At 35.3% G+C, this 22061-nt stretch overlaps 4 protein-coding genes across 7 annotated transcripts; 2 read left to right on the plus strand and 2 right to left on the minus strand.

Annotated features, from left to right (window-relative positions):
* The first annotated feature begins 1564 nt into the window (after positions 1–1564).
* On the plus strand, positions 1565–6554 carry LOC107487256 (O-fucosyltransferase 39). 2 transcript variants are annotated; one of them, XM_016107873.3, is made up of 10 exons: positions 1565–1900; positions 3127–3189; positions 3284–3362; positions 3474–3547; positions 3640–3728; positions 3827–4030; positions 4248–4515; positions 4918–5145; positions 5310–5507; positions 6004–6554. In XM_016107873.3, exons 1-10 carry the CDS (start codon positions 1799–1801, stop codon positions 6214–6216), a joined length of 1518 nt encoding a protein of 505 aa, XP_015963359.1. In that variant the 5' UTR covers positions 1565–1798; the 3' UTR covers positions 6217–6554. The 2 variants fall into 2 exon arrangements, with proteins under 2 accessions (XP_015963359.1, XP_015963360.1); XM_016107874.3 differs by having other exon boundaries at positions 1569–1900; positions 3477–3547.
* Positions 6555–7465: 911 nt separating this feature from the next.
* Positions 7466–13336, minus strand: LOC107487255 (mechanosensitive ion channel protein 2, chloroplastic). 3 transcript variants are annotated; one of them, XM_016107871.3, is made up of 14 exons: positions 13119–13336; positions 12315–12538; positions 12161–12220; positions 11375–11538; positions 11138–11261; positions 10949–11046; positions 10734–10847; positions 10402–10462; positions 9772–9921; positions 9583–9693; positions 9271–9438; positions 9059–9172; positions 8743–8799; positions 7466–8608 (listed from the first exon to the last, which is right to left on the minus strand). In XM_016107871.3, exons 2-14 carry the CDS (start codon positions 12387–12389, stop codon positions 7838–7840), a joined length of 2067 nt encoding a protein of 688 aa, XP_015963357.1. In that variant the 5' UTR covers positions 12390–12538; positions 13119–13336; the 3' UTR covers positions 7466–7837. The 3 variants fall into 3 exon arrangements, with proteins under 3 accessions (XP_015963357.1, XP_020997519.1, XP_052117980.1); XM_021141860.2 differs by lacking the exons at positions 11375–11538; positions 13119–13336 and having other exon boundaries at positions 12315–12385; XM_052262020.1 differs by lacking the exons at positions 12161–12220; positions 12315–12538; positions 13119–13336 and having other exon boundaries at positions 11351–11482.
* Positions 13337–13786: 450 nt separating this feature from the next.
* On the plus strand, positions 13787–16143 carry LOC107487254 (uncharacterized). The gene is made up of 4 exons (XM_016107870.3): positions 13787–13972; positions 15068–15239; positions 15606–15722; positions 15852–16143. Exons 1-4 carry the CDS (start codon positions 13857–13859, stop codon positions 15963–15965), a joined length of 519 nt encoding a protein of 172 aa, XP_015963356.1. The 5' UTR covers positions 13787–13856; the 3' UTR covers positions 15966–16143.
* A 701-nt stretch (positions 16144–16844) lies between these two features.
* Positions 16845–19226, minus strand: LOC107487033 (uncharacterized protein At4g38062-like). The gene has a single exon (XM_016107614.1). It carries the CDS (start codon positions 19224–19226, stop codon positions 16845–16847), a length of 2382 nt encoding a protein of 793 aa, XP_015963100.1.
* Between the last annotated feature and the right edge of the window lie 2835 nt (positions 19227–22061).

Consider the following 22061-nt stretch of genomic DNA (forward strand, 5'->3'; position numbering starts at 1 on the left):
AGCAATCACATAAAAAGCCAAAGTTGACAGGATACTATTTATTTTTCCACTATAGAGGAAGGTGTCGGTGGTCACATTCACATAAAAAAAGAAGAAGCAATTACATATATAAAGTGGCCATTGACCAATCAGAAGTCGCCATTTACACACACAAACGCATCAGAATTGAACACCTGTATGTGACTCTTGTGACTCATGATGTGAACCCACCCACTTTATATAATCTTCCAAAAAAAATCTAGAAACCAAATTTTTAGTTAATCAATATTAAATTATTAATATCTACATTTGTAATTTAAAATAAATAAAAATTTTGTTGATGTCAATTAAGAAAATTAATTACTTAACATTATTGATAGTATCTTTTTTTTTCTCTTTCGTCTTTGTGATTCCCCCACTTTATGTTAAACGTAAAAATCCCTACTTTTGTACCCTTTCGCTTTGCCCTTTGGTTTTAGTCTTTTAGACACGACAATTTTTTTATTATTTTTTCCTCATACAATTTTTTATTTCTAATATTATGTTTCTTATAAATATTATTAGGATCTCTCAGCTATGTGACTGACATGTAACTAATATGCACAAAAATTTATATATAATAATTCATGAATGCATATTTTTTGTCTGTATGTGAGGATTTTATATAATAGAAAGAATTAATATTTCACCTACATACATAAATTAATAGAATAAAAGGAATTTAACGTGTTGATTAATTGTTCATTACTATATATATTGTTGGCCTTGTAAATTTTTGTAAAAGATAACATGTGACCATTACTAATTTTAAGACGAATACAACATGATCACAGTTTTAGTCCATATATATATATAAAGAAATTAACTAATCAAGTATGATCTTTTTTATTATTGCAAAAAAATCTGATTTAAGAAGTTTCCTTAAACAAAAAAATCCTTTTAAAAATTTAACTAATTTTTCAATATATTTTGACGGTTCAATTTAAGAATTTGTTGTTGATCAATAAATTATTATATACATAAAAATAGAATTTAAATTTTTAATACTTATTTAAATAAAAAAATAAATTGTTCGATCAATTTAAATTGGTTAATTTTTTAATATATCTAAATATCTAATGTAATGATAAATGATGAAAAGAAATTACAAGTGCCTGTAATTGGGAGAGGGTTGTGTTGATAGGAAATAGATCATTTTTATTTTTTTATTGAAGAGAACAAAATATGATCTTATCTTTAATTTTATAAACAGGACAAAAAATAAATTAAAAAAATAATAAATCATGAAATTAAACACTGAATATTATTATTTTTTTTTTTCATCGAAGAAGATCCATTTCCGTGTTGATAAGGACAGCAAGCCCATCATCTCATCCTAACAATTATTATTTAATTCGGTGAGTGCGTCCAGGTGTCCATGTGACCCTCCTTTACTCTCTCTACTTCCCTTTCCTTCCTTCCTTCAAAGCCATTCATTCACTTCATTTCATTTATTATTTTATTTTATTTTCACATACCATACACTATACACTGTATTCATAGTTATACTTATTTTTTTAATGTCTGTATTTAATAGTCCGTTGGATATATTATAAATAGGTGGGATCATTATGGTGAAGGGGTTTGCTTTCTCCTCCTTCTTCTTTCTTCTGTTTCTGTGCTCTTTATTATTAGTTTTCTAGTTAGTTACATTACATTACACCGTTTACCACACACCGTGTTTCTTCTTCTCTTTTTCTTCTTCTGGTGGTGGCGGTGCTGAAAACAGATTCTACAGTTTCCAGATCCGAGGTTCAACGAACCAACCTCTTCTCTGGCCATGGCAATGGAGCAGAACAACAATACTTCTCAGCCTCAGAAGGCTATGCTATTTGCACTTGCATTCTTACTCTCTCTCAACCATGCCTCTTCTATGTACACGGTCAGAGTTTTTTTTTTTTCTTTTATTTAAATTAGGCCTTAGCTAGTTAGCTTCATTTCACTTTTGTTTGTTATCTTTGATTTTTATTGTATAGTTTTAATTTTTTTTTTCGGTGGAACAGGTAAATTAGCGTTATAATTTTCTTTTGGTTATGCTATTTTTCTTTCTCAAGAATTTTATTACCGTTATATACTTTTTTTTACTGGAAGATTCTGTGATGTTATTGTTATTATTATTATTGGTTTTCAGTTGTTGATAACTGTCGGTGTAACTTGAGTTGCGCAAGAGTAAAGTTTCATTTTGGGGATTGAAGTTCAGTCACTTTTTATGTGTGTCTATTATTGTTATTTTATTTGTTATTTGTTATTTTTAGCCAATTGATGAGGCCATTAATTATGATTTTTTGGTTGTTACAAAATTGGAGCAAATCACGGCTCCTTGGTTAGCTTCTTTTTTATTTTTTATTTTTTGGACATGTATTGTTTGCCAAGTGTCTGTAATTTTTTCTAGCAAAAAAGAAAGGAGGAAATCCAAATTGAAAAATCCGGAAAAAAGAGAGAGAAAGAAACGATATAGCTAAGTATCATTTAGCTTAAGTTCTGATATTTGGACAGAAATGATAATGATAATGATAGTGGGGTAGTAGAGATGTATCTTCTTGTCTCAAGATGATTTTACAGAGACACTAGATACACGATCCTATTTGGTAAAGTAGACATATAGAACTAGGCAAATTGCTTCTATGGCAGAGACAAAATTTTATCTATCTGTGTTTCTCCATATTTACTTGCCAAACACGTCTATTGTACCCCTCCTTTTTTTGAGTTCCAAAAATTAGCTAAAAAGTGTCTATTGACAGAAATATTTTGAAGTTATTTTGACCTTTATCCCCTTTTCCAAATATGATTGTGCATAGCAATGGGGAATGGAGGCTCTACTGGTTTTCAGTATACACCATTAATAGTGTTTATCGACTTCTAAGCCCTATGAGTGACTTAACATGAATAAGATGTCAAGAAGGGTGGATTGTTTGCACTTTACTCTCATGATTATTGAACAAATATTTTTCCGTTCATGATTATTTTCATCACTAGTGTGATCATCATGTCAGAGGAACATTGTTGACATTATGCTTTCACTGTGCCTAGTTTTTTCTTTGGTTTGCGTATATCATTAATAATTAGATTATCTGATTGCCTTCTAACTTGCAACCTTGCTTCATGTAGGTCTATAATCCTATAAAACCTAGGCATTCGCGTCTTCTGAAGAGTGCTGTGCAACGCGAAACAGTAAGACTTAATTGAGCAACAAATGCATTTTCAAATGATTCTAACTGGATTATGTTATTGAAACATCTGTACTTGTTCTTTTCTCTCTGAATAGCCAACATCACAACTTTCTGAACTTTGGGCACCTTTGGAAAACCATGGATGGAAACCTTTTGTTGAATCTACAAAGCCAAGTAAGAAAAATTAGAATAAATTATTTTGTTGTTTGTTGCAAGTTTGAGAACATTTGATATGTCTACTAGTTTGTTTAATCTTTTTGTGGCTGGCTTTTTTATTGATTGAAGCAGCATTACCAGAAAAATCTGAGGGATATATCCAAGTATTTCTTGATGGCGGTTTGAACCAGCAGAGGATGGGGGTGGGTATTTAAAGTTTATTAACTACATCAGAAGCATTATCGTTTGTATGCATAATATTAGTTGTGCTAAGTATTCATTTATTTTTATGTAGATATGCGATGCAGTTGCTGTTGCAAAGATACTGAATGCAACTCTTGTGATCCCATACCTTGAAGTAAATCCTGTTTGGCGAGATTCCAGGTAAGTTTCGGACACCATAATTGCAATTTGTGCAATCTTTTTAACCCTATGGATTTTGCATGACGTGTAGCATTGAGGTTGCTTATTTTTCTCTGCAGCTCCTTCTCTGATATATTTGATGTGGATCACTTCATTGATGTATTGAAGGATGATATTTCCATAGTTAAAGAGCTCCCTGATGAGTACTCCTGGAGCACAAGGGAGTACTATTCCATCGCTATTCGAGAAACCAGAATCAAGGCTGCACCCGTGCATGCATCAGCCCACTGGTATCTCGAAAATGTTTTACCTGTTCTGCAGAGGTTTGTAACCACCTTAATCTGTTACTTTAATGCTAATTGTACACCTTGAATGTTCTGTATCAATTCTTTCATGCACATGTGATGCAATCATTATGGTATTTACCTCTTCTTGAAAATGAATTGATCCTTACTTCATGTTAGAGAAGTTTTCCATTTCTTGATGCCATTATTCTATATTCTTTTTCAAATAATTTATAATTCTTTGTATTTCGTGCAGCTATGGTATTGCTGCAATCTCTCCATTTTCTCACCGTCTGAGTTATGACAACTTACCTATGGATATCCAGCACCTGCGCTGTAAAGTCAACTTTCAGGCTTTAGTCTTTGTTCCGCATATTAGAACACTCGGAGATGCCCTTATAAACCGTCTGCGATATCCTCAACAAGCTGATGGAGAAATGAGCCCCAACTACATCCGAGAAGTCACTGGTGCTAGTGCTAGTAATGCAGGCAAATTTGTTGTTCTTCACCTTCGTTTTGATAAGGTATTTCACTTTTTCATTTATTGATAATCTTAAAAATCTATACGAGATTGTAATATATGTCTCTATTTATTTTTTCTTTTATTTTGGTGGTACGACTATCTATTCATTATGAGAGTGCTTGAGTTGCATCCATTTGGTGGCACCTTATAATGCAAACATTGCTTATCATGGAAGAGGTAAATATTAAATTAAGAGGTAAATATGTCCAGATCATTAATTGTCTTATACACAAGTTAAAATCTAAATTAGCACACCTATGAGAATTTTGTAGTTCAGGTGCGCTTGGGTGGTTCCTTCACTATGTATCTCTTTTTTCGTTTGTTACAGTGGATTTGTTTGTAAACTTGAAGTTTAGCTATGTAATATATATACATTTTTTTTCTGGTTCTCTTTTTTCGGCAGGATATGGCAGCTCATTCAGCCTGTGATTTTGGTGGCGGAAAAGCTGAAAAGTTGGCCCTTGCAAAGTATAGACAGGTCATGTGGCAAGGAAGGGTGGTTAATTCCCAATTTACCGACGAGGAGTTGAGGGGTCAGGGCCGCTGCCCGATGACTCCAGAAGAGATTGGTTTACTACTAGCAGCTCTGGGATTCGACAACAGCACTCGCGTCTATCTTGCCTCGCACAAGGTTTTTTAATCATGTTGCTTCTTAGTTTGAAGCTTGAAAGAATTGTCTGCTGCTTCTTAGTTTGACACTTGAAAGACTTGTCTGCAAGTGATTGTCATCTTCTATAATTAGGAAGGTGATTCCATTTTCATTGATTTTAAGAAATAGTAGTGATGATTTTCCAGGTTTATGGTGGAGAAGCAAGGATTTCAACTTTGAGGCAATTGTTTCCACTGATGGAAGACAAGAAGAGCCTTACTTCACCTGAGGAGAGGACCCTGATAAAGGGAAAAGCTTCTGTATTAGCTGCACTTGATTACTATATCGGCGTGCACAGTGACATTTTCATTTCCGCTTCTCCAGGAAATATGCACAATGCAATGGTGAGTTGCACTATTTTTATGTTTACCTACATTATTTTTCAATTTTTGTTCTATCATGTGTCTTGAAGTCTCTTCAATGCTATGCCTATTTCTTCCAACCTAACTAGTATTGAATAATAATGATGGAATGATATATATACATCATGTGGGCCTAGTGAAAGTTTGAAGGGTCATATCATAATGAAGTTCCCTGTTGGCCAAGGCAAAGAATTGAAATATCTTGATTTCTTAAAAATAAACATTAGGGAAATTTCAATTATTCCATTCTCCTTAACAATTATTGAATTGGACAAACTGCTACATTACAAAATCAATGTATTTGGATACAATTCCAGATACATTTATTTGAGAATTCGGATTAACTTTTGTTCTGAAATTTAAAATTAAATGTCATCACTTGGTACTTGGTATGAATAAATAGCAATGCTGTCTATCTAAAGACAGTGGAATTGAATTGGATCATAACTAATGATCAATATTTTGGATGATGATATAGGTTGGACATAGAACCTATTTGAACCTAAAGACCATAAGGCCAAACATGGCATTGATGGGGCAGCTTTTCCTCAATAAAACCATGGAATGGCCAGAATTTCAGCAATCAGTGATTGAAGGTCACGAAAATAGACAAGGGCAACTCAGGCTAAGAAGGCCAAAACAGTCAATATACACATACCCTGCACCAGATTGCATGTGCCAGGCTCAGTAGTAGTAGTATATATATATAATAGTTAATATTACTATAATTACCATAAATATTGTTCACGGATGAGTAGTCACTAGCCACTAGCCAGTGTATTTTTATATAGGTTTTCAGTGTCCCTATTATTTGACATTTTGTATCTGGTGAAATAAAAGCATGTCCACCCTCTCTCCTCTCTTCCTCTATCTCCTATTCATGAGTTTGTTACCATGTTCTTGGTAAGAGTGCTTGATAGCTGTATTTGTGTGAGTTATGTACTTTTGAGATGATAGCATTCATAGCAAGAGCAATATTTATATTGTTGTTTATGATTCAATAACATGATCCATATTGTTGTTGACAAATGAGTTCCCCTGAATTAGATTATTCTTCAGCAATGGTAATTTCATTCAATTAAAACTAAAAGAAGAGGTCTACAAGACTACAAGAAATATGGTCAAATTGTCAATTGTAAATTGGCATCAATCCATTAATGCGGCAGAAGGAAAATAAAGATTAGAACATGAGGCACATGAAGACAGATTGGTTTGTATCATTGCAAGAGGGGAATATGACAATGATCTCTTTCTATGCACTATGATAGCTGTAAAGTTGCTGTGTCCCCATCTTTGACTAATACAACATTCACAGATAAATTAGAGGGCCCTCCTAATTGCAATATTCGGTGAACATGAATGAATCATATAATATATTGATCACCAATATGTATGTCTTTTCATATTCTATTGAGTCATAACACCACAGAAATTAAGCACATGATAATAAAAAATGCTCTTGCTAGTTCTCACTTGATGCACTTCCGGAAATGACCGTTTGTGCAATATGTAGCGAAGAAATTGTTTATAATTCAATGTATGATGATCGCTAAATTTGTTGAGTTTTACCCCTAAACGGAAATACTTGTTAAGCATATAAAAATTGGTGTGTTTGTTTGTTTATATTTTGAGCTTCGGTTTTGTTAGGTAGACAATAATTTTTGTGAACAATATGAAAAATAAGCTGTAAATTTGGTCCAATAGAATAAAAAAGCATTCTACCCCTAAATTATTTCATCCCTTAATTTTTCTTTTTTTTACTCTATTATTCACATTGTTTCTCTATACTTTTCTTTTCCCGTTTATATAAAGATGTTTGATTATGTGTGCTCATAAAATATGCATTAAGCAACTCCCAAGCAAGTCAATTTAATAGTAAGTGCAATTCCGTACCACACCCATGGACATGAAGATATTGAGATTTGAAAAGATTGATTACATTCTTCCATGGTCAGTTAATTTATTTCTTTAGGCAATCTTGCCAATTCGATAAAAATAGCTCATAGTGCTCATTAGCTATTGTGAGCCATAAATTACATGAAAAGCTAGTGGTAACTAATTTGGGAGTACGTTATTTTTCAAAAGATTTTTCCTTTTTTTGATTTTTTTTTTCTTTTTGTAAGAACATCTAACAGATAATCCAAGGGAAGGTGATGACGACATGTACATAGGTGGTTGTGGGGTGAGTTTCAGGTTCAAAAGTTGAGTGTTTACTAACACTAACAACACTCAGCCTTAAAACAAGAAGGTGGTTAAAACTCATTGATCACAATGGATATTAGATAACTAGAAACCCCCACTTGGAAGTACAACTATAAATTTTTCTTGTCATTTCCATCCCCGCCCTTTGGAGATCCATTTCCACCATGGGAAGCAGCCATTTCCTTTGCCTCTCTAGTTGCGGAAGTCTCAATACCCTCCTCAATAGGAAGGGTCCTCTTTGATCCCTCCAATGCAACACCAAGTACTATATTCTCTTCAAGAACAGGCCTTGATGCCGGAGGAGGTTGTGTAGCCAGTTTCCTTTCCCCTTGTTGCTTTGTTGGTGTATTCGTAGGAACTCCACCGGCTTTATCGACATTGCCTGTTCCCGAGGAGGAAACTACACTCTCGGATTCAATATTAGGCTTGATGTTTTTAACAGCCTGACCCTTGGAATCTGGTTTTATCGGCTTGTTCTCACCCACTTCAGGATCAGGCTTGGGTGTCAACACAGTCTTGGCATTTCCGTTTGTGATAGAATTAGATGTAGCGACTTTGGCATCCACCTCGGAGTCATCTTGTATTCCTGATGAACCAACCTTCGTTTCAAGTCTGGTTTGCACAGTTGCCTTGTTATCTTGATCTCCAGCTGCTCGTGCTGATCGGACTTTTGCTTTATCATCTGCATTGATCTTGTTAGGTGATTCAATCATTAATAATGGACGGTTAGATACAGTTCCGGCACCACTAATTGGGGAATCTGAGTATGGTATGTTGTCCAATTCAGCATCACTGTATATTTTCTGCAGGGTGCGAACTGGTGTTGCAAGACGGGCTCTGTGATGACCAATAACTCTAAGAAGATCCAACAGTATAGCTTCCTAATCACAGAAACAGAATTAAAAGTTGGAAGATCAACATTTTTTTCTTCTGGTAAATAGAAAATCAGTTAAATCCTAGAGCAATATCACGAAAATTAGACGGCACATTGTAGATAAACAAGGCATGTTATTACCTTAACACATAAATATTCTTCAAAATGTGAGGTCTTGACGAAACATGACACCAATATCTGAAAATCATGGAAAAAGAGATGTATTATATCATTGAAAAAAAATATCCTAGGCATCTGATCATAAAATGTTTACAATGTAATCTCAAACTAATCTTCTATATGAAGAAAACCAAAGTCAGAAAAATACACCAAAAACTGCAACAAATAATTTTTTGCAATAATTTTGTTTATAATTATGGTACCATGACTATAGTTAGCAATTTATTGGAAAACAGAACCACCAATTTGCAATATAATTTAAGCACTTTATACAAACCAAAAGGGCCTGATTTTCAGGATTTATATTGTCAAGGAACACCCTCCTGTGCAACCTCTGCTGCTCAACTTGAGGATTTTTCGCTAGTACTTTTCGCATATCGGCAACAATATTCTGCAGAAGAACTAATCCATTTAGCACAAGGAGACATCACAAAATCCTATGTAGCAAAATAAACCCAGTTGGATAGAAACTGCATAACTACTGCTCACATTAATCTTTTTTACATCCAAATGACTAACGGCTAAATGGGTTTTGATTCGCCAATGTGTTTTCTGAGTGAGGTTTCGCACAACATTCACTGTGAATTTGTGGTTTGGAATGTGTACAGCTTCACCATCTTCACCTCTTACAATAGTAGGTGACCACCAGCCAACATGCTGCATAAACAGAAAACATCAGTGGCCAAAAGAGCCTCAAAGATATCCCAAAACACAAACAGTATACAATATTTTGTAATTTCCTTTTATATATATATATATATTTATCACAGTCAATACTTAAGAATGTGTAATTTGACCCACCTCAACGGTACCAGAAACTTCATATCCTTCAATCTTTGTTTGAATCCACTCATTAATCACAAAAGGACGAGTTGCATGGATCATCGCACTTGAAAGGAAATTTGTAAATATCTAAAACACACAATATTTTATGTCAATGTGCACCAAAATATAACGGAATCAAAAGATCAGAAGCACAACAGTTCCCACCTCACGACCGGCAAGAGTCAACAAAACTGTCCCAAGACCTCCAGCAGTAACCCATCTCTGTGTAGAGAAGCCTAGCAATTCCATGAACAGTGAAAAAGCTGCAATCCATACGGCCGAATAGACAGCTTTTCCTGCAAATTGGAATCCCATCTGGTAGAAACAGGAAATTTATTATATACACTAGAAATTGAGCCGCAACTAATATGTTACTAATAACCAACAAATCACCACAATCTGGCTTTTTAGTTTTTAACAATCAACGTCAACAAATTTAAGTTGCAAGCAGCCTAGTTTTCATTATCATATCATTTAAATACATGTACACAGCCAGAATGAATTCTTTTAACCAAATCGATTAACATAAAAAAGACATACTGGAATTGTGAATTGCTATCAATGTGTGAAACAAACTGAGAGAGAGCAAGGATGCTGAATGCTAAATATAATAGAACATGGTATAGCAGGGAAAACGTATTCCCCAACTACGGGAAACCAAGCTTCAACAGTCAGTATATTAAATTTATGAAGTTGACAGGTAATAATTGGAAACTAGATGGTAGTTTTTATATTTTCAAACTTCAAACAAGACTAACATGGTAGCATCCTTCATAGAACACAAAGAATACATACATTTCTCGTCTCACTTGGATCAGTGCTCTCAGATAAGAATTTCTGCGTTTGCTGAATCACACTGCATATTGCACAATTAGTTTCATCAAAGCAAAACTTAGTAAACAGATTATTTTGAAAAAAAAAAATCACATTGAGGAACTCAAGCTGACAACAATGATATCTTGGAAAACATACAGTTTAATAGTCCAATAGAGAAAACCCCAATGGGCATAAGCAGTTAAGCACAAGTTATTTCAACTGGAAGTGATTAGGTGCATTATTAAGTGAATAGTGATCAAATTGTTCAGCAGTGTTAATAGATCATGACAAAAGCAAGGGAATCGGCATACCTTGATAAACAATAGGCAAAGGCCAGAACAGTTGACAATGATCTTACAAAATGCAGAAGCCGTTCCTTAATAACCTGGCTAGTTTCTGTAGGTAGAACTACTGGTTCCAATGCTCTGAAATTAAATAAATATTCACTATGCAGAAAATTGATGCATATAGAAAGATATAAAGTATTCATCTTCTGATAAATTTTAATGTGCCATAACAACGAAACCTGCAAAAGAGTATTGCTCCAGTCCATAAAAGTAATGGTCGAAGGTAAGAAGTTACTATATAATGTGTTTTACTTTTCTTCCAACTATTATCACTCCTCTGCAAAATAAAGTAAGCAAATTAGACTTGCATACTAATAGCCCTGAATCAGTTAATATAAACATGAAGAATAGAATAACTGCAGTGTAACCTGGAAAAGCAATTTCCTTATCTGACATGCTAATGGACCAACACCCCATGTTGCAAAAATGATAATGGCAACTGAAGGCATCAACTTTAATATTACAGGATTACTATGTATCTGATTAATAGACCTGCAGAAAAGAAGGGGGAAAAATTGTTATTGCAGACCAACACCAAAAGGAATAAGCTAATAAAAGAGAACTCAAATACATACACTTACTAGGCTAAAAACCACAAAATTTACCTTGCCAACAACGTAGCAGCCACCTTAACAACAGGTAGCTCACTTGGTTGGCTTGGTACTAGAAGAGAATGGCACGTAAATGGGCGAGACTTGTAAGATAATGTATATGTTGGCCTGTTAATGTGATGAAATTGTCGAATCCCCCAGCTATCCAGTTTCATGAACTAGAATAGAAGATTATCTCAGAGAACTCTCTAATGAATAGTAAATGCCAAACAATTTCATTAATGTTGAAAAGGAATCATTTTCATCTCATCATCTTTTTTAAACATTAAATCATAGGCAAATCCATGTAGACAAGAAGCATATTTTCCCTTGACAATGAGGAGAAATTCTTACTTACTCCATGGAGAAAATCTTTTTTTCCTCCACACCATTCATCTACCTTTTATTCTTATTTCTCTTGTTTTTTTTCTCTCTCTTACTTTTCAAATTTAATGAATAAGATCACACCATAGATTAAGAATTTATTAGTCATGGAATATATAAGAATGTCTCAAAAATGAGTCATTTCCTTAAGTCCAAAACATATCCATTAAATTTTATGTAACACAGATTCCACTGGTATTGAACCAGAAATTATTTTCCAAGAGAAAGAAATGATACAAGATAATAAATAAAGTAAAATCAAAAGTAAATAGTACTATTAAATCCGTGATCACATGTTAAACAAAACGGTACAGCATGTATGTCATAGTAAATTTTCATAACAATGCTATGCAAAAATTTTTCACATCAATTACACATTATCAGCAAGTTAAAACAATAAATATTTTAAGAGCATACCGAAAGAAGATATGATGGGCCTGTATTCAGTAAATGTAGCTTGCTTCTTCCCACAACCGACTGTACACCATAAAGTGGTATCAATGTGAGAGCAGAGGCAAAAACAATTAAGTGTACACAACAACCAAAAAGAAACGTAAGAGAATTCTTGTACCGGATGTTTATGGCGGCCTGGTTTCCTGCAAAGTCCCAGTCCATGGGTCAGCTGCAGAGAACCGGGAAGGGCCATTCTTGAATCAAAATGGATAGCCAAGAAGGCCTCACTAGTAACCAAAGATCAATGAAATTCAACTTCTATAGTATTGCTGACTTTGACACAATTCGATACTGTCTCAAAACAGATAAAGTGGCGACTATGACAATCTGCTACTCAGCTTCCTGTAGTTAAACTGATATTAGTTGTGTGAGCAATGAAATATTAAGGATATTATATCAAATATTTAAATTTTCTGTGCATCAAATCCACCAGTAGATTTCTAGAATGACTAAAACCAGCTCTTGAAGGGAAACATCATAAAACCCATACAAGAAACCTACATCTCCTATTCCCTCTAAGATCTATTAGAGATTGAAGTGCAAAATTATTGGCCACAAATCAACCAATTCACTTACTCTTCAAATTCCTTTTCACTGCTTCCTTAGCATCACCATCTAACTAGGCACAATAGAGCCAAAACCCTAGCAGCTAAACATTTAAATACCACTGCTTTCTTAACCACCAAATGCAACAGTTTCATATACCCAATATATATGTGTTGGAAAAAGACAAATCCCCCTGTGTAAATCTATGTCAACACAGCAGCATGAGAATCAAAAGTCAAAACCACCAAATTAGGGGATAAAACTATATACATGAAATTGCGAGCGTGCAATCAAACTTAAAATTAAGTTGGGGATATTGAGATACATGTCAAAATTAGAAAAGATTCAAAATTTGGAAAGCTTGGATTATGGCAACCTTTTGATGAAGAAGGAGAAGAAGCAGCAGAAGCAGCTAGGTCAGGTGACAAGGTTTATTCCGCTAAAAACTCGAAAAAGTAAGAATCTTTCGAACGATTTTGGTGTGGCTTCTTCTTCTTGTTCAGCTTCTACGAGGCGCAACGCAAGCGAAAGAAGTTTTTTCATTTCTTTTTTGTTTTTGTCATCGGTGATTTTGGGGTGGACCCGACCGAAAGTCTTCGTTTGTGTGCCAGAAGAATTGTTGCTTCTAGCCACCATTTCTGTTCCACGTGTCCTTCTCCAACAAGCACTCCTTCCCCACCAATGATTTTATCGTCTCTTTTTTGTTTGTTTTTGGATAAGTTTTTAGTTTACTATTTTCAGGAGTTTATGAAAATATTTACAGATCACTTTTTAAAAAAAAGTATTTTTCAGAAAATTTGATAAAATAATTAAATTTATAATTTTTATTTCTTGTAAATTTTATTATTTTAATTTAAAAATAATGTTATTTTATTTTTTATTTTAGAAATTTTATTATTTTAAAATAAAAATAATGTTATTTATATGTGTATATAATATTTTATAAAAGTAATTTACAAATTACTATTTTTAATTATGAATTGTTAATATAAAATAAAATAAACCAATATTTAATAAATTGTGCATACAACTTTTTTCGTAATAAAATGTAGGAGGTTGTCACAAATTTCTCGCGAGTGGAGATTTTTGTCCAACAGAAGAACGTGCAGTGTCGATGGCGGAAGAGGAGGCCAAGGTGAAGAACGAAGCTTTGCAAATAATTTCAAGTTTCGAGAACCTTCCACGGCTCGTCGTCTTCGATCTCGATTACACGCTTTGGCCCTTCTACTGGTTAGTACCTTTCGTTTTGTAATTCCTTTCCACAAACGCTTTCCCTTAAATTTCTCTACTTTCTAGTTTTCACGTGCTTTGGGTCTTTTGATAATCTGCAAAGTCTTTTTTTTTTCTTTTCTGCATGTGCTGGTGTCAATTGAAACCGGTAGTGTGAACTGTGAACAAAGCTTGAGACCCTCTGTTTTTCGTTTTATATTATATATATGATATGATATTGATATGAGGAAGTTGGTGTTTAGTTTGGGGAATTGTTACTAGCTTACTTTAGCTATGATTGTTTTGATGCATTAAAATAGGTCATTTTCTGATTCTGAGAAGAAAAAAAGAGTTTAATTTTGATATGGTTAAAAGGAAAAAGGTACAATGGAATCTTTTCTTTTGGAGGACTATTAAGCAGCGGTTGCTAAAGTAGTTACTTTTGCTGATCTGATAATAAAATATTGGATTTCTCTGCTGAATGCTTTGCAAAGGGACAAGGGATGAGCAAAATGAAATAATTAGATAGAACTGTTACATCTGATGAATCTTTCTATTGATATTGGTGATGTTTACAAGTGCGTATTACTTATCCTTTCCTCTATCTTAGTCTTATTTTTCGTGCTCTTGAAGCCATGGTTTTGGAAAAAGCTACAAAGAGAGTAGGTTTTATGAAAATTATCTTTGGTTCTTTTTCAAATAGAAAACTAAACATGCTACTAATCTGTATTGTTAATTGAATATAACTTCCTCTGCCTCATGAGCTGGTTCTGTCGGTTATGACTGGTTTTGATTGGATGGTTTTTAATCTTTCTGATGGAAATGCTAACTTTCGTTAATCACACTAACATTTTTATATCACCTAAATTTGTTATTTGCTTGATGGGTTGCGTTAGAAGATCTCTAATTTGTTGATAGTGTTTTGTTGCTCATTTGTTGTCTTGATAGTTTTGTTTCGTGTATCTTAAATGAGTAACATTATCAAAATGTATTAACAATTGGAACCATTGAATATCAAAGATAGACATTTCTTGGGTTATATAGTTTTTCCCTTTTCTTTTTGGGTCCGTCGTAGCTATTGACTTGTTAATATATGCCCTTCTGGTATTTTGGCAGTGAGTGCTACTATGAAGATGACATGCCATATCTGTTTCCACAAGCTAGAGGCATACTATATGCACTTAAGGAAAAGGGAATCGATATGGCAATTGCTTCTAGATCTCCAACTGCAAAGATAGCAAAAACATTTCTTAATAGGTTGGGCATCCACTCCATGTTTGTGGCACAGGTTTGCGACTATTAAGCTGCTCTTTGTCCCATCTTTTACCTTTATGTGGATCCTAGATCCCTTCCTATCTCTGGCTGTGTTTGAAGATCGTCTAAGGACACAAAATACAGAGAAATTGTAAGATATAAGATTGTTTTGAGAAGAAAACAGCTATAGAGACAAGAAAAATATCTCTGTCCCAAGACATATTTTCTCTGTGTTTGCTATCCACTAAAAATATATGGATATTGGAGACAGGGCTTTTCCATCTCTATCGTCTTAATGTCTCTGTATTTTCTGTCTTATGACCGTTACGATTTGTTGTTATTTTTTAATATAGCATTTCATGTGTTTAGTTTTAGATGGTTTAGACTCTGATTTTTGCAGGAAATTTTTTCCAGTTGGACTCATAAAACAGACCATTTCCAGAGAATCCACAGGAAAACTGGGATTCCATACAATTCAATGCTATTCTTTGATGACGAGGATAGGAACATTGTAGGGGTAAAGTTGTCGTTCATCCTATTTTCTGTGTTTCTGGTAACCTGTTTCTAGAAACGTTTATATATTTATTTAGAACTCCAGGAACTTGATATTCATGAAATATTTGTGATCAATATGTTGTACAAGCAGGTGTCCAAAATGGGTGTGACAAGCATTCTGGTTGACAATGGAGTAAACCTTGCAGCTTTAAGGAAAGGATTATCAGAATTTTCTCAGAACTCAGGCTCATCAAGCAGTAGCTAGCATACTGTCTTTATAAGTTAACATTAGAGCATAAGGGATGGTTCTCAATGGAAAAAGCAAGGTTCAATTCATTGGACCAGTATGTAAACATCCAACACCACTTATTATTGAACATAATTTGTTTCATGGAATATTTATCAATACATCTGTTACATTTGAATGTGGCCCATTTTTTCAACACCTCTCAGTTCTCAATGTAAGAATATACTATATTAACAAATATTACCAAGGTTTAGACATGCTTTCGAGCTCTTTAAGCACTAATAAAGATTCTTGCAGATCATGCACTAAAATGATCTTCATATAATCATATCAACATCAACATTCTAACTTGCATGAGTCAAATACTATTCTTTAATTTGTCAATTATGTTTGGCTAAGTCTACTAATATAAGATTGTAAAACTTTAATTTACCAAAATTCATATGATTTGTTGAACAAGTTACTGTTGTTTATTTATTTAAATTAAAAATTAGAATATTTAGTGTTTGATGAAATGGGTTTTCTTAAGTTCTGAAATTACATTAAAAGAAAATATTAAGAGACGTTTACTTGAAATCAAAATCAAAACTTGTAAATGAAATGTTCTATCTAGAAATAGAATACCTGTAACTTCAGATGGGATATGTACATTGCAGAGATGCTTTTAAATCTGTAGAAGGCTATTCATAAGAACATAAATTATAAGAACAAAATTTATGTACATAAAAGGTATAAAAAAAGGATTTCTTATGAAAAGAATTTGTGAAAGAATTGTATTGACAAGCAACACATATGGGTACAGAAAACTTTCCATATACAATATACAATCTAAACAAACTTTCAACCTTCAAACAGCATCATTGCAATTTTACCTATAGCAACTAGCTATTCAGATCCTTAGATATTAGAAATTATTTCAGGTTCCTTTATCCCTGTTGGATGGTGCAACTTCATGTTCTCTTTTACCAGAAGTGCATCATCTCCCTTTCTATCATTCTCAAAAGACTGCACTATGCTTCTCAACATTTCTATTAGTTTTGTGTCTTTAATAAGGGTGCACTCATCACACAATTTACCACTCAATCCAAGAACAAATGCCAACAAAATTTCTTTCTCTGATGACAAAATTGTAGAATTTTCTTGCAAGTTTCTATTCTCCAATGCAAGCTGTTCTGTTTGGCTGCAATTTTCCTCCTGCAATTCCAGTTTCTGTTCTATGCAACGAATATATCCCTGGAGTTCTGCTATCATCAACTTCTTCTCTTCAACTTCCAGCGCAGCTAGAACCTCTGCTGCCGTGATCCTTGCGCAAGCTTCTCTGAGCAGCTTAATTTCGGCTTGTTCATTGGCAAGATGGAGAGAAAAAGATGTCGACCAGCTACTGCACTCGTCTTCCATAGGATTCTCTTGCTCAAGCTCTTTGCCTTGAGCCATCAAAGCAACCTCTTCCCTGGGAATAGAAAAAGATGTAAACGTGCTACTGAACTCCTCATCCATAGGAATCTCTCTCTCAAGCTCTTTGGCTTGAGCCATCAAAGCAACCTCTTCATGGGCAAGCTGCGAAGAAAAACGTGTCAATGAGCTACTGCACTCATCTTCTATAGGATTCTCCTTCTCAAATGCTTTGTCTTCCATGGGATTCTCTTCCTCGAGCTCTTTGGCTTGAGCCATCAAAGCAACCTCTTCACTTGCAAGCTGCGAAGAAAAAGATTGTTCCTCAAGCTCTTTGGCTTCAGCCATCAAAGCAACCTTATTTTGTACATCCTCAAAATTCGAGTCCTCCTCTTCTATGCTATCTGCTTTCAAGCGGACAAAGTGTTCCTGCAGATACTCTATGCTTCTTGTTTTCTGTTCTACTTGAGAAGCCAAGCTATCTCTCTCTTGTTTAAGGGTTTCACTAAATTCTACTTGTGCAAGGAGCGAACTTTCGAGCTCCTTACGAATTACAAAATTTTCATCAAGATCAGTCTTCAAACGTTCAGCAAATGACTTCCACATTTGCAACTCATACTCTATTTCGGTTATTTCGCATAATGTTTGGTCCGATTCGTTTATTACCATGTCCCAAGCATCGAGTAAATCCAGCATATCCCTGTGCCTATCAATTTCACTTGGTTCTAAGTTCTGCAAATCTAAAGGGAGAGCACAAGAATCAACTTGCCTCGTTAAACATGCTGTTCTGTCACACTCTCCATTTTTCATATCAAACTGCTTCATCAATTGATGTAACTTGTCTTCTCCACTCTGGTTTACTACTTCCATTTCATGGCCTTCTCTGAAAGGCTTCCATTTAGCATCATAAATTCCACTTTTCAACACTATCAGCGTCACAGATAGCTCCTCATTCAGCATCATCATCTCAATACTAAAAGAGTAAGAACCTTCCAGTTCCATCTTGAGATCTTCAACCTCTGCAGTTTTATATATCAACTGAGACCGGTAGTTTGTTATGGCCCGCGTCGAACGTTCTAGCTGAAAGTTCCATTCAGCTTGTCTAGCCTTAAACTTTGAAACACACTCTCTATGAATCTCTTCCAAAATTCTAAGCTCGGACCGCAGCTTCGACAGAGAATATTGTCCTGCCTCTTGAACTTGATCATCCTGAATTTCTCTAAGGGATGTTTGCAATCTCGGATTCTCTTGCTCTTGCTCTTGCTCTTGCTTCTTGCTTCTTTTGATCCGAGACTCTAACTTGCCCTGCAAGGAAGAGATTTCGTAGAGCAATCTAGCTTTTTCCAACTCCCAACCTTTCATAGTTGAATTGAACTCTCCTTTAAGTTGTTCATGAACCCTCTGTAGATGTTTAAATCGTTCTTCCACGTCACCACTTTCTTGGCCCCCGGTTTTCTTGTTTGAAGCCTCAAGACACCATTCTAGGGTTTCAATCTCTTGTTTGAACACATTAAGCTGCAATTCTTGATTCTCCAGTTTCACATTAGCCTTCTCTAATTCCAACGCCAACTGTCTCTTCTCATCTTCCCAATTTCTACGCCGGTTGTCGAATTCGGCCCGGAGCTTCTCGTTTTCGGCGCTTAGATCTTTGATGATAGACTCCTTGGAGCTCAAATCTCGCTTGAAATCCTTGATTTCGCTTTCCTTCTGAAGAATCTCAAGGTCCATTTCCTCGATTTTGAGCTTTGCTTCTCGTATTTCGTTGACTTTTTCATTGTGCGATCTCTTCAAGTTATCAAGTGAATCCGTCTTTCCTGTTAGTTCTTCAACAAGTCTTTCGATTTCAACGTTTGCTTCATCCAAATCCTTGAATGCCTTTTGATTCATTCAGCCTCTTCAATTTCTAATAATCGCAACAAATATTCAAAACAAACAAGAGAAAAGAGGTGCAAATTATGAAACCTAAAACATAACACGATTTCAACCCTAATTTCCTATCAATTTCGTTATACGCATAAAATTGAACGATAAAATTACGTAAATTTTCAAAATGTTACGTTGTTATAAGAATGAAACCATGCATATCAATATATATTTCTATACAACATGAAACAATACGATAATATTATCATAATGAAAACACGATTGGAATTAAAAAATGTGAAACCCAGAAACTGACCTAAGTCGGAGGAGCAAGGACGTGTTTGGGTGTGGAATAATGAAAAATAGTGTTTTACATGAACATGCATGATTATACGCACTACTACGCTACGTACGTGCATGATAAGATAATCAAAGATTAACCAATAATAGACACTAAGATCCTGGACCAACCGTTTGCCTAAATCACAAACTCAATAGTTAGTTCATTATATCAAAATTAATCCTGTATAAAATTACGAATTGTATTAAAGTTGACTAAAAAAGAAGAATATATCAAACTCAAAGTGACGAGAAAAGAATAACAAATACTGTATACACCTAAAGTTACCAAAGTTTTTCTTATTTTGTTATGTATGTTAACATATGAAAACCAAACTCGTTCATCGACTCATCAGGGGTAGATTGTACTAAAATTGACTGAAAAAATAGCCAAAATGAAAATTTTACAATGCAAATCTCAGGGTGAAGAGGAAGCTAATAAGTCATGAGTTGCAACGGCAGTTGCGTATACCTAAAATTTTTTCTAAAATGAAATTATTTATGTGCAAGTTTAAAGGATTTAGCCACATCTATCATCAATTGTGGCGAGATTAATAGTTAGTTGTTTTTTTATAAAATATCTAATCATTTATGTGCATTTTTTTATATAAATTTATACTTTTTAAAAAATAATTTTATAGATGGTATCAAAATTTTTATATTCAAAAATAATATAACGTTCGATTATTGTTATCTAAAAAAATAGCGTAAGAAAGACTAATTACTATACCTCTTTTATATAATTTTTCTAAATTACCATGCATCGTTTTAAATGATAATTGAAAAAAAATTGTATTAATAAAAATAATTTAGAGATATCATATATGTAATAAATTAAAGGAATGATATTGTTCATACCCTGGCCCAACGACAAAGGCCCAGGTCCAAATAAAAGGCCTAGTCTGAAGGATTAAGCCTAGCTAAGTACCGACCTCCACGTAAGAAGTCGGTATCAACCACGACTTGGTCTGAAGAAGTCGGATGTGAGATTAGCTGGCAGATAAACACTCATTCAAATGAGTAACCGCCCCTAAAATCTCTCTAACCGCTTCATAAAGCCATATCTTAACCTCCCCAAGATAATGGGGGCGGTTAACACCCTAAAGATACGGCACTACTCCAACGGTGGTTATTGGCTCACCACTATAAATACACTGACACCCCTCAGGTATCTCTAAGCCCAATACTCTCCAGACCTGCTAACACCCTTGCTAACTTAGGCATCGGAGTGTCTTTGCAGGTACCACCCCCCATTCACTCACGAATACAAGTCGGAAGGAGGCTCCAGTGTGCAGACCAACTCGGAGACTACCATCCGCGGACGATTGGGCCAACTAGCGCCATCTATTCTATTAATCTCCGGTTACCCACCGTAACATTGGCGCCGTTGCCGGGGACCCGAGAGATCATCCATTGATGGCGGACAGATCCCATGAAGAAGGCCATGTGGAAACAGATTCCGAACAAGAGAATCTGGACACAGGTAATAACAATGTGGACTTAACCCTCCACCAGGAGGTTAGCCATCAGCAGAGAGAGGGCACCTCCGGGGTAAAAACCCCGAAGGCAAACCCCTCAGACGAACGCGAATCAGAAAAAGGCGGACCATCCCACGTAACTGAACTAATGGGGTTAGTCCACAGCCGCCTGGAACAGTTAGAACAAGAGCGGGAGCGACAAAAGGAAACGGAGAAGTATCTAAAAGAGGAGATGAAACGGCGAAAAGAGTTAGAAAGAAAACTCTTAAAGCTGGAATCTTCCCTAAAAAATCGCAACTCCCGTGACGAACAGGAAGAGCCACCATTAGGGGGAGAGGATCCCTTTAGCGAGGACATAATGAGGGCTAAAGTTCCGAGGAACTTCAAAAGCCCTGATATGGACCTCTACGATGGAACTACGGATCCAAAGCATCATCTGAGCAATTTCAAAAGTCGGATGTACCTGGCTGATGCTTCCGACGCTACGCGATGCAAGGCCTTCCCGACCACTTTATCAAAAGCAGCGATGAAGTGGTTCGATAGCCTCCCCCGAGGTCGGCAGCGATGAAGTGGTTCGACAGCCTCCCTCTAAGGTCGGTCACCAGTTTTGAAGACCTCTCGAGGAAGTTTTTGATGAGGTTCTCTATCCAGAAAGACAAGGTGAAACATGCGCCGAGCCTCCTGGGAATAAAGCAGGAGGTCGGAGAATCCCTACGAGCCTATATGAAAAGGTTCAACAAAGCATGTTTGGAGATCCAAGACCTGCCCACAGAGGCAGTCATAATGGGGCTAGTCAATGGGCTCAGAGAAGGTCCCTTCTCACAGTCCATATCTAAAAGGCACCCCGCTTCCCTAAGTGATGTACAAGAAAGAGCTGAAAAATATATCAATATGGAAGAAAACGCCAAGTTAAGAGACCTGAGTTGGCGATCTGGACACCCTCTCTCAATTAAAGAGAGGGAGAGGGAAGCCAAGAAAAAGGAAGAACTCGGTCTCGAGAGGCCCAGGAAATATCACTCTTATACTCCTCTAAAAACTTCTG

The sequence above is a fragment of the Arachis duranensis genome, chromosome 5, assembly GCF_000817695.3.
Source record: "Arachis duranensis cultivar V14167 chromosome 5, aradu.V14167.gnm2.J7QH, whole genome shotgun sequence".
NCBI lineage: Eukaryota > Viridiplantae > Streptophyta > Magnoliopsida > Fabales > Fabaceae > Arachis > Arachis duranensis.

Coding starts and splice junctions, on each gene's coding strand:
- LOC107487256 (XM_016107873.3), top strand. CDS start 1,799: ATGGCAATGGAGCAGAACAACAATACTTCTCAGCCTCAGAAGGCTATG. Junction 3,729..3,826: donor CCTGTTTGGCGAGATTCCAG/GTAAGTTTCGGA, acceptor TTTTCTCTGCAG/CTCCTTCTCTGATATATTTG. Junction 5,508..6,003: donor GAAATATGCACAATGCAATG/GTGAGTTGCACT, acceptor ATGATGATATAG/GTTGGACATAGAACCTATTT.
- LOC107487255 (XM_016107871.3), bottom strand. CDS start 12,389: ATGGCCCTTCCCGGTTCTCTGCAGCTGACCCATGGACTGGGACTTTGC. Junction 10,848..10,948: donor GGAGCAATACTCTTTTGCAG/GTTTCGTTGTTA, acceptor ATTTAATTTCAG/AGCATTGGAACCAGTAGTTC. Junction 9,439..9,582: donor AAGTTTCTGGTACCGTTGAG/GTGGGTCAAATT, acceptor CTGTTTATGCAG/CATGTTGGCTGGTGGTCACC.
- LOC107487033 (XM_016107614.1), bottom strand. CDS start 19,226: ATGAATCAAAAGGCATTCAAGGATTTGGATGAAGCAAACGTTGAAATC.
- LOC107487254 (XM_016107870.3), top strand. CDS start 13,857: ATGGCGGAAGAGGAGGCCAAGGTGAAGAACGAAGCTTTGCAAATAATT. Junction 15,240..15,605: donor ACTCCATGTTTGTGGCACAG/GTTTGCGACTAT, acceptor TGATTTTTGCAG/GAAATTTTTTCCAGTTGGAC. Junction 15,723..15,851: donor AGGATAGGAACATTGTAGGG/GTAAAGTTGTCG, acceptor TTGTACAAGCAG/GTGTCCAAAATGGGTGTGAC.